Source organism: Musa acuminata, chromosome BXJ2-11 (genome assembly GCF_036884655.1).
Source record: "Musa acuminata AAA Group cultivar baxijiao chromosome BXJ2-11, Cavendish_Baxijiao_AAA, whole genome shotgun sequence".
Lineage (NCBI taxonomy): Eukaryota > Viridiplantae > Streptophyta > Magnoliopsida > Zingiberales > Musaceae > Musa > Musa acuminata.
The window spans coordinates 32,122,252-32,134,034 of NC_088348.1; the positions used below are offsets into that span (position 1 = coordinate 32,122,252).

General features: G+C 43.4%; 1 protein-coding gene and 1 long non-coding RNA gene across 3 annotated transcripts; one reads left to right on the forward strand and one right to left on the reverse strand.

Annotated features, from left to right (window-relative positions):
- The first annotated feature begins 2,746 nt into the window (after window positions 1–2,746).
- On the forward strand, window positions 2,747–6,209 carry LOC135627285 (AT-hook motif nuclear-localized protein 23-like). Of its 2 annotated transcripts, none has more exons than XM_065133326.1 (2): window positions 2,747–4,249; window positions 5,965–6,209. In XM_065133326.1, exon 1 carries the CDS (start codon window positions 3,293–3,295, stop codon window positions 4,247–4,249), a length of 957 nt encoding a protein of 318 aa, XP_064989398.1. In that variant the 5' UTR covers window positions 2,747–3,292; the 3' UTR covers window positions 5,965–6,209. The 2 variants fall into 2 exon arrangements, with proteins under 2 accessions (XP_064989398.1, XP_064989397.1); XM_065133325.1 differs by lacking the exon at window positions 5,965–6,209 and adding an exon at window positions 5,751–5,880.
- Window positions 4,169–6,430, reverse strand: LOC135627286 (uncharacterized). The gene is made up of 3 exons (XR_010492578.1): window positions 6,295–6,430; window positions 6,105–6,186; window positions 4,169–4,289 (listed from the first exon to the last, which is right to left on the reverse strand). It is a non-coding gene; the product is annotated as an uncharacterized LOC135627286 (long non-coding RNA).
- Between the last annotated feature and the right edge of the window lie 5,353 nt (window positions 6,431–11,783).

Sequence of the window (11,783 nt, forward strand, 5' to 3'; positions counted from 1 at the left end):
CTCAGTTCGATCTCCTGAAATATATTAGGTGAGTGTGAGAAAGGTCACACCTCATCTCGATTTATCCATTTTATAGTTAGTCCCTTAGTCATACGAGCATTTCTTTCCTCGAGCAGTTCATTCTTTTAGACACTTAAATCGGTATCATATACTTTTAATTAAAATTAAAATAAATTAAGAGAGATTTTAAGATATTATTTTATAAAAAGAATATTTTGTATCTTATAATTATTATAAAATATGAAAATTAAAAGATTTAGATTCGTACGTTAATGTTTTGGGACCAACGTTTGACCACCCAGGATTTACCGTAGTAAGAGCAGAAAAAAGGACACGGCGACAGCAGCACCGCCCTCTCTGGTCCCTCCCTCTGACCGTCTCTCGACGGTAGCAGGCCTGGAGATGGCGTGCTGTGGATTCCGCTCTGCTTGTCCGCCATGGGCGTTTCACGGCCTCGGTAATTTCTCGCCTTCACGCAGTGCATGCACGTGGGTTTGCCGCGCTTCATCGTTGCCCGCTCCAGCCATTCAAGACTCCCTGACGCCATTACCGAAGACGAACCATGCGACTGTTTCCCAGGATTTACTGCATGATCGTTACCTCTCTCTCTCTCTCTCTCTCTTTCACGCAGACTGATACAACTTTCCCGTGCGTGGTTCGATCAAAAACAACGGGTGTCGAAACCATCAAAAGCTACAGGAGTTGACGATCTGCGAGGGAGGTCGCTGTGCAGTTGCAGCAGCGATGGGGACTGGGGGCCGAAAATGCATTCATGGTGAACACCATCACACCTCCGGCGGTAACGATGGCACCTTATCCACTGCAGAATCCTCTGTGACGCTGGCAGTAATACTGTCACGGTCGTGAATAGAGGAACTCTCGAGAGGGGGGCTGCGGCTGTCAGCCACTAACGGTGGTCTCCATCATTACCATTCTTTGCACCGTAATCAATATCATCGTTATCGTTATTGATGTGTATCTTTTTCCAACTAGTATAGTTTCCGCTACCACAATTAATATCCACCATCATTATCATCAGCGTTGACAGTCAATGTCATTGTTATACCTTAAGTAGGATAATAATTACGATAAGACTCGCGTGACATCAGCTACCCCTGATGACGTTTCATGTCTTTATTGACCTGACATCACCTGGTCAATACGGACCGAAAACGTCTATCAAGGCACATTAACACCTTGCTCAGGCTCGATCCCTCACGTCACGTCAACGACGATGTCAGAAGCTACCATAAGTACGATCCTACTCCCTGCGAGGCATGCACATCAAGCAACGGTAATCCTCCCTATAAAAACCCTCGCACTCTAAGAAAAAAGGGAGGGGTGGAGGGAGAGGACACCAGCATAGATAAAAAATCCCCTGCAATTATTCACTAACTTGATCGTCGGATGGGTCGGGCCGAGCTCCCCCGACCCGACCTTTGTGCAGACACGAAGGCGGAGGTCTCCCACTAAACACTCAAGCGAGGAGTTTCTTCCCAGAGGAAACGATGATTCCTTCCCGATCGGACCACTATGATCAACCACCTCAACCGTCACGAGGATCGTCCCCGGAAGATCCCCCCTCATCCGGACCCGAACCAAGTCACATCAGCCTCGAAGCCATGGCTTAAAGTTGTTTACATCAACATTATTATTATTGTTATTATTATTATCATTATCATTACCATCATCATAATCAATATTATTTAAAATAATAATAATAATAATTCATCAATAATATTTTAACGAGTCAAGGTTACATGTAGCATTCTTCTGACATGTTTCACAGTTGACTTAATTAAATTAGGTAAGCTAACTACGTGTGTCTTTTATCTAATGAATCATGCGCAATTTTAGCTTGATGTGGATTGCATGATGTATTCCTTAATCAGGTCAAACAGGCTAAGACAAATTATCTTCTCAATTATGGATATATTTTATATATTACATGTCAAAGAGCTGTGTTGAAAATAATAATGTGGTTGGTTTGACAACTAAAATCAAACACCTAAAAAATTTCTCAAACACAAAACGACAAAAAACTATATAGTTATAATTTTTTTTAAAATATTATTAGAAATGTTATAATTGAATCGATCTGTCTTGGATTTATAGGAGAAGGGAGGAAAAATAAATAGATGATTGAGAATATTTTAGATACGAGATTAATATATATATATATATATATTACTGTATAAAAGATTATAAATTAAGTGCTGGAATAAATTAAGCAAAAAAAAAACCCGCAACTTTCGCTCGACCGGCAGCCGAAAGCATCGAGAAGACAAAGGAGACAAAGAAAAGAAACGGTGGAGCTGCAATTAATGACAGGCTAAATTGTGGGTTGTGCTCAGTGGTTTGGGTGTTGGAGTCTGCGCTGGCACTGTTTAGGAGACCGGACCGTCTTTAATCCGGCATTAGATTAATGGACGCTTTCCCCAATGGTGGTGGTCTTTGGACACTGCGCGCTTTGTTCCCCACCACATGCGTCGCCCGTTGGTCTCAGACGCACTTCCGGGCTCGCTATCATCATCATCGCAAGCGCACACCGCTGAGAATGACGAAATCAGGATTCCGCTACAGCAAGTACAAGCAGAGTGTACTGCCAAAAGTGTGGGAAGAAAGCATGCAGTAAAAGTAGGAGCTTGCTGGGTAAAAATTAGAGTTTGCCGAGGAGGAGGGGAGAGAGAGAGAGAGAGAGAGGGGGGGGGGTTGGGGGGCAGGCTCATCTTTGTCCTGTCAAGAGAAGAAGGCGGCACCCACCTGATGTTCCCGACCTTTGAGCGACCAGAAAAACAAGGGAAGGAAGCCACTTTGCGCTACAAAAAGAGGAGGTGGATCTGAAGCTATCTTTCCGTGGTTGTCGAACGGACGTGCAATGGTCTACTGTACTGCATTCAGTGTTTGAGGATCTTAATTAGTGGACAGGAACAAGGAACCAGAAGCTGGTTAGGTGGATACTTAGCTAGGTAGGTGTCGGAGTCGAGTTAAGGGGCTGGACGTGTTTAAGGTGCCAACACCTTCACGAGATCTACTGAAGACTCCACAGGAGAAGACTCCACAGGAGAAGACTCCAAAAGAGCCCGAGAAAAAGAGAGAGTGTTCTACGGAAGAAGCGGGAGAGAGAGAGAGAGAGAGAGTTTGGGTGGAGGAAATGGAACGTAGAAGGCAATAGGGGAAGTACCGCTCGTTAGGGAATCCTTTCGATTGTCTCCGCCTTGGCTCTCCTCGGAAGGAGGTGTTAGCTTAGGGAGGAAAGCTGGCGAACCGGTGGTGGGCGGGGAGCGTGGCGATGGGCGGAATAGACCCCGTCGTCGCCACCACTCCCTCGACCCCTTCCCTCCATGTCCGCAACCCCAACGCCCAACTCAGCCCCCACCGCCGAGACCTAGCGGACAACCCCGCTACCCCGAACAGCAGCAGCAGCAAGAACAACAACAACAACAACAACCATGTCAAGGACGACGACGCCGGCACCGGAGACGACCACTCCGGCGGTGGTGGTGGTGGCCTTGACATGGTCGAAGCCGGATCAGGCGGGAGCGGCAACTCCGGACGCCGCCCTCGGGGCCGGCCGCCCGGGTCGAAGAACAAGCCGAAGCCGCCCGTCATCATCACGAGGGAGAGCCCCAACGCGCTCCGCTCTCACGTCCTCGAGATCGTCAGCGGCACCGACATCATGGACGCCATCGCCGTCTTCGCCCGCCGCCGTCAGCGCGGCGTCTCGATTTTGAGCGGCAGCGGCGTCGTCACCAACGTCACGCTCCGGCAGCCCGCCGCGCCGCCAGGCTCCGTCATCACTCTCCATGGACGGTTCGAGATCCTCTCTGTGTCAGGCGCATTCCTTCCGGCGCCGTCGCCCCCAGGCGCCACGGGGCTGACCGTGTACCTCGCCGGTGGGCAAGGGCAGGTGGTGGGTGGGGTCGTGGCCGGGGAATTGGTGGCCTCGGGGCCGGTGTTGATCATAGCAGCCACCTTCGCTAATGCCACCTACGAACGGTTGCCGCTCGGCGACGACGAGTCCGAGGCGGCTGCAGCACCACCGGGATCGGAGGAAATGCAGTTGCTACAGAGCCCAGGAGGAGATGGAGCAGGTGGTGGTTCGTCGTCACACCAGCTGCATGCCGGATTGGCGACCGACCCCCCTCTCTTCAATCCACCGCCGAGCCTGCTTCCCAATGGGCAGATGCCGCACGAGGTGTTCGGTGCGTGGACCTCAACGAGTTCGCGTCATCCGCCATCCTACTGAGTACCAAAACCTCTCTCTCTTTCACATACAACATACATTTCTGTAGAAGGAGAACCAATAGTCATGCTGCTTGTTCCATCTACATCATGCCTTCCATCTTAATACTCTTGCATCATTTTGTGAACTTTTAGACGTGTACTATTGTTAGCTGCAGTTTCTGATGGTTATTTTGGTTTGTTTCTTCTTTCTTTCTCACCATTTCTCTTCAATCTATATATTTTGCCCGAGCGAGAGAGAGAGAGAGAGAGAGAGAGAGGAGGAGGATTTCTGATTAATGTCCACTGCTCCACTGCATCTTTCCTGAGTCGGCTGTTTCCATTTCAAGTTTGGATGAGGATGTTGGGGGGTTGGAGTGCATGCTTCAATGCCAAGAAAGGGAGATGTGCACCCATGCTCTATTAGGTTTGGTCTTTTCTAGGTAAGAAAAAGAACCCATTAGAGACAATGGTGGTAAAACGTTAGGTTGCAAGTTGCAGGAATGGCATAGTGATCCTCTTGGTCTCTTTTCCTTATCTGCCATCTGCGTGGCGTATGAAACTATAAGACTATCAGTTGACTTATTACATTTAGTTTTCTGTTTTCGCTGGGAATCAAACTTTGAGTTTGTATTTATCAGAATTAGAGCTTCATGTTCTGAGAGATTGATCTGAGATCAACTATTGTTATCTCATGTAGCCATCTCGCTTGCTACTGAAGTCTATCCTTCTGAATTGCACAAGCAGATAATCGTATTTAGTTTTCAGGGTCGATCGCTTCGGTGAGGCTACCATTAGATATGAAATGGTATTTGAAACTAGATTGATATATTTTTCAAATAACATTCAAAAATGATTGCTTATGTTTTTAGACAAACAGAATTAGTAACAATTATTTTTGCTCTAAGGATTTGAAGATATTATTTATATGGGCAAAACCAAATTCATCCGAAACACAGAGTTATTTCATGATTTAACCTGCAATTTACATGCGATTGATCATGATTTAACCTACACTTTACACATGATAAACAAGGACTAAATCAAAAGTAAATTTACTCTTTCGGTTTGGAGATAAACAAGTCATCACGCAGGAGCCTTGTGCACCGGTAATCTTGCCGGTGGGCAATGGCAGATTGCATGCATCTCCAACCATTTTACACATAATTGCTTTATAGGTTTTCCTTATGTTTATGTGCTAATATCATGTGAATCTTTTAGCATCATATCTTATAGTTTACATGATCATATTGGTCTGCCCATATACAGAAATGTGTAGATGATGATATGAACATATGTATTTTAACAACTTAAGCCACTTGCCATTATTCTTCAACATCTTGCTTATATTCTCCTCATTTTTAGCTTTAATGTAGAAGAAAATGATCCAAATTCATAATTGGATAAACCATTTCCTGTGACAGTGCCTAGCTTTCCCTATATTATTATTAGCTCCATTCTTGAACTATTCATAATTCAAATAAGTACTTGACCAAAGCTTGTGTTTATTTATGCTATGCATGTAGGTAGCAGCAGAAAGATGAAACTCCAAATCCATGTTGTTTCTGCTACGGAAACATGAGTTCAATTTTAGGCAGCCTTCATCTGTGTCTACTAAACCATTCCTTTCTCAATAAAATACTCTACTAAACTCAAGTGCAACCTTCGTGTTTCTGTTTTTTATGTTTCATTTATCATTTGGTTGCCTATTTCCAATTAAGCGTTGTATACTATTTGCAGTGATCTATATATATCACAAGGTATCATTCATTTCCCTTTGACAACAATTCATGGACGATTATTCATGCCAGAGACGACTGACGACATTCATGCAGATTACTGGTCAAGTAGTTATTTGATGAACAAGAACCGAGTATTACCTGGAAACCATCTGTGGAGGTGATGTTAGATGCAACATCCATTCGCATGATCCTTCGTGGTTGCAAATGAAGAATATGAAACCTGCTCACAGGCAATTGACGAACTCTATTACTAACAAAAATATCAACAAAAGGAAAACTGATGGCTCTTCTTATCGAGGGGTAAGAGTAGTTCTGAGTCACCAGAAACCTGTTGTCTCAGTCGTCTGTGGTCAAAAGACCATCTCCTGCGCTGCTGTCTCAGACCTTATCAAAACAATGTGAGGACAGTCGGTGGAGCTTCTCATCTCTCTTCGCTCGGTTCATTTCATCACATGGTCTCACCAAACCTTCTTTTCTGAAACATATCCTGAAAAGAAGAAAGAAAGCTAATTCATTGCATGTGTTTTGCGGTGTCATTATCAGAAGTTTCCGGGTCGAAGGCCATTAGTTAATAATCTTCTGCGGAAAATTCAAAGGGTGGGTAAACAACAAACTTCCAACTACAGCAGCCGAGAGTCAAACCAGATGCACCCTTATCTTATGAGCGCACTTTGTCAACGAAGTTAAATACGGCACTGGTTCAAGGAATTCCAAGTGAATTTGATGTTCCAATTTATGCCACTTTGGTTTTGATATTCCACTTTAACCGAGCTCCCATCGTCCTTGTTCTATCGACTATTTAGCTTCCCACTCTCTCCTGGAGCGTGTGTGGTGTAGAACACAACTGTCCTTCTCATAATACCAACAACCTCTCTGGGTCCTCTCACCCTGTTGTTGTGAAGCAAGTCTCTGGTGGTGCTGGGGAGCAAGAGAACAAGGAGACGTGATATCAAGTAAGTACAACTGTGTGTATAGGGATAAAAGAAAGGAAGTTGTGGCGAAGGGGCAAGAGACGGTACCTTTCCACACCACGTGCTTGCAGAATCTTTCACATCATTGAGCACAATAAAGGGATGGGTGTCGACATCCGGCGCTTGCCGCTTTCTTATCCCAATGTCCGGTTGCATGCATCTTCACGGCACCTGCACGGCAGAGGAGCGTTGGCCCAATCTGCGCCTCCGACTCGCCATCAACTCGCGCTTCGTCCTGTCCCTGTGGTGGGCCGCCATCTCTGCTTCGGCTTTGTTGTGCTGACCTCGAACAGTTATCGAACGTGTGTAGTTTATCCGGATTTGTGTTGGACGGAGAGAAAACTCTTGGCATGGCAGATCCGAAGGTCTCGTTTCCTCGTGAAACAGGTACAGCCACGGATTCCATTCGTTGCACGAAGGGAACAAAATTGCAGTGAACCTGAAAGCATGACGATAAGTCTTTAAGTACGATAGCGAAAATTCATAGAATTATTTGTGATGTAACTATGCGGCTTGCAAAGACAGGTTTGAGATACTTATTGATACCAAGGCAACTCAAAAAGGAATTACACAGCGCAACTCATATTACTCATACTATGTATAGAATGTCAACTGCAGAGCAAGTGGATTACAGGTTATATCTGCAGCAGTTAATTCTGATTTGAGGTAGTACAGGAGGTCTTGCGCATGGGAGGCTCTACCACGTCTTTCTTGACAGTGTTCCTATCAATAAGTTAACCACAAAGTCGAATCAGTCTTCACGAAGAAGAAAAAAAGGAGCAATTAATTTTTTCAAGTACTAACACTTACCAATGAAGTTACCTTTACCCATTTGGGATCTCAATAGTTGCGATATGACTAGTGATAGGGGTAAAAACTGACCTGACATTGCACTCCGGATTTGACGTAATACACCCCCCACCTCGGACACCCTGTGCGGCACACTGCCCCAGAACGAACGTTAATGACGACACGACATGCGCCCACACCCACCGTACCTAGACCCCATCGGCTGACCGACGCTCACCTCACCCTGCCGAAGCTCGGCTCTCCACGCAACGCCCGTGACGACGACAAACGCCATCAGAGGTACGACCCTCCTCCTGCAGGATGGCCCATCAGGTAACACCAAACCCCTTGTATAAATACCCATCGGACATGGGGGGGGGGGGGATCGAGATCTCAATAATATACTTCTCCCCACTGACTTGATCGTCGGAGGGGTCGGGCCGAGCTACCGACCCGACCTGTGTGCAGGCACCCGACCGCTGTTAAGCCTGCTCGACAAGGCGGAGTTTCCCAGCGAGATCCCCCGCATCCGCCGCCCCGGGACTTCAAAGGGAGTCACGTCTGACCCGAGTCATTTGGAGCCCTGAACCAACCGCGTCGACCCCGAAGTCACGGCTAAAAAGTTACTTACCGTAACAACTAGAGCTTTCGATTCTCAATACACCATATGCACCACAAGGTCACTTTTTCCTGAGGATGTTATCGGATACCAAATACTGAAGAAATATCATGCGAAGGCCCTCGCAGCTTATGATGGATGAGATTTGAACTACAAGGAACTAGCATATAGATCCTAAAGGAAGTATCAAGTACAAGATGTGGCTAGTCAAAGCAAAGTTAAAGCCTTAAAGTAATTCAAGCTCCAACAGAAAGAAAAAAAAAAAAAAGTCTTTATAAAGCTATATATAAATACCAAGAAGACATAGCAGTCATGTGTGCCAAAGTTGCACCACAAATTCAACTCAATGGCATCCCTATTTTGCCACTTTAGCTGTCAAAGTAAAATAGAATGCATAAAACAGTATGCTATACGAAAAGATGTGCTTAATCCTTACGATGATTGTCTAACACAAAGTGGAGGTGATGGAGGAAAACTTTATCTATGGAGACAAACATTTAATGCCTAATGGCCTTCCTTTAATATTTAGGCATATCGGTCTCTTCAGAATCCTAATGATACCTATGAATTTCACTGCTTGTTTCTGTTTTTCTCTTAGATATCTTCACAGATAATATGACAACATGACTCTCTGTATACCATCACTAACCGATTTATGGCATCAAATACAGAAAGTTCCACATAAGAGCTTTTAAGGACCAGCTTATTAGACACTTCTTTGGACACAGATGCATCTCATGTGGTCATCTTGGACAAATGTCATTTATCATGAGAAATACCATTTTCGAATGTTCTTTACCCTTCCGTGACCATATTCCGTTTTGTTTGAAGATCCTGTAACTTGTTTTGTACATGTCTTTTCAGAAGATCCAATTGCCTATCAAAAATATGATTAATGAACATCCATACAGAAACTAGGTAGAATGCGCCATCGGCGATTAATGACTATTTGCACAAAAAATCACGAAAGCAAATAAAGAAAAAGGAGCACATCAAACTTATTTACAGTCACTAACTCAGTGATATCAAAAGCAAAGTTGACTGAAAAACATGAAGGGCAAAAAGATTGTCGTTGTAGAACTTATAAATATGTGATTCACAACAAATAAATTTATCCGTATGCAACTTTATCCATGCAGCAGTCTTTTCACCCTATGCATTTATGAATATTGGTTGAAATAAAAAGTGGGACCCATATGAAAACAAGAAGTGACTCCCAAGAATTCAATTGAACATACAACCAGCATAACCGAGTCCATCCCCAGTCGATAAACCATGTGGTGATTCAAAGCAATATGTACAGATAATTAATTCCATGGAACCCACACCAAAAATAGTGCAGCACATGAGATGGGGATGGGAAACTAACCTAAACATTTCATTGGCTAGTCCACGTTCATACAATTAGCTGATTCCGATGGAAATACAAACCTCATCCAATCGCAGTCAACAAACAGACTCGGAATCGGCAAGCAATCGGTTAAGAGATTCGGAAACATTTTACAGAGAGCTGCTGCAGCTCCCGTCTTCACATTTTTCTTTTTGCAGGTCAGATTTCTAATTGTTGCACCAAAGACTTAACAGGCTGTCTCTGCTACCTGTTTTATCTATTTTATGAAGGACCCACATGGTAATTCTTTAGAGTCATTCGAGTCACTCTACTACTTTTTTTTCACTTCGCACTCCACCTTCCATCCTTGCCATGTTCAGACTTTTCCACAATAGCCATCTTATTTTCTTGCTATCCCAGATTTCTGCCAACAATTCCTTAGATCTAGTTTTCTATGACTTCCTTCTGTAACCTATGTCTAGTGAGACCATCTCCAATTCCTTTTTTTTTGTATAAAGATCACAGTTCACGGATTCTAGTGAAATAATTAAGCCAGAATGTGTTAGAATTTTAATATACTTGCCCCCTGTTATAAGTATCATATCAAGAATATTTAAGAGAATATTCAAGTCTGTTATTAGGGTTTGAAAGATTCAGGCGGCATATATCGGGTTTGATACATAACTTAAGAATCTTAATCTTTTGGATTAAATTATTGTTCAATTTCATGTATATTAACATTGGCTAGTTTGACTTTAGATTCATTGTTAAGTTCAATATGATATCAAAATTCAAAACCAAGATCCTCAAAGGAAAAATAAATGAGTAAAAAAAAGAAAGCTAGATGTTGACCACAGTCAAGTAAAAAAAGAGAACATGTCTAATCGCTCTTTGATATATTCTTATGAATAAAGGAAAGATGTTAAAAGAATATTTATGTATGAGGTGAAGATTAAAAGGACTAGAATAGCCTTGCATAATTAAGGATTAAAAAATCTGTATGATATATTAGGTTTGGCACATAACTTAATAAGCTTAAGCTTTTTAACTGAATTGATTTTTAATCTCATACGTGTTAATTTTAACCAGTTTGACTCAGACACATCATTGATACAACTTATCAACTGAATGATTTCTTTGAAACTATAATAACTAATAGAGTTATGTCATCTCAGAATTTGTAAGTGGTCTATGATCACTTCAATTAATCAAAAAGTTAATTGCTTTGCTGTATAACCAAAAAGGGAGATAGGGAAATTTGTTCAAAACATAAGAAAGATGTAACAATGCAATTGACAATAGAATAGCAGAAGTAAAATGTTGATCACCTCTTACGTTGAGTTTCCTTCCTTTTTAAGCTCATGTTTGCAGAATGACCTCAGGAGCCTGGAGACTGATCGACAGATAATCCATCAAAAGAATACTCTTCACGAATGAATTCATTAGCATGGGTCCTTTGCTTTCTCATACCTGCTGCAGAATTGTTACCATTCATCGAAGACACATTCTCCCCGAACATTAGAATCAGCATGGATGCAGAGATAACTTGAGAATCAAGTTTGACATTAGAGAAGATAAAAGAATGAACTTAACCTGACATGGCTAGCTTGTTTCCCCCAAACATTTGTTATTGGGCTGTTATGCCACCATTCGAATTGTTCTGTGAACTGAGCAGAAATCCCCAAAGCTCCTCAAGAACTTCTTTTCCAGAAATCCCGTGAGTTGGATCTGAATCTGTTTCCCATCCACCACCGGCATAACAACTTAAAATTAAGCATCTGCATTCTGCACAACAATGATATACTTAAAAGCATAGACATCGAGAAGTCCATAAACGAAAGCCAATGAGGGCTTCATCCTCAAACCCCAAGAAGGTCGCCCTACTCGCAATCCTTGGACTTATCACAGTAAATCCATTAAAGACCGAATCGGTTCCTTCGATCGCGAGAAAGAGGATTTCGCTTACCAGGAACAGGAAGAAGCCGCCCGGCGTCTTCTTCCCCTTCCTCTAGGGATTCGATGCGAGGGCCACGAGCGGGTGCGAGAGCGCAGGCGGCAAAGATGGTTTCGAAACGCAGAGATCGCGCATTTATAGTTGGGCTCGCGCG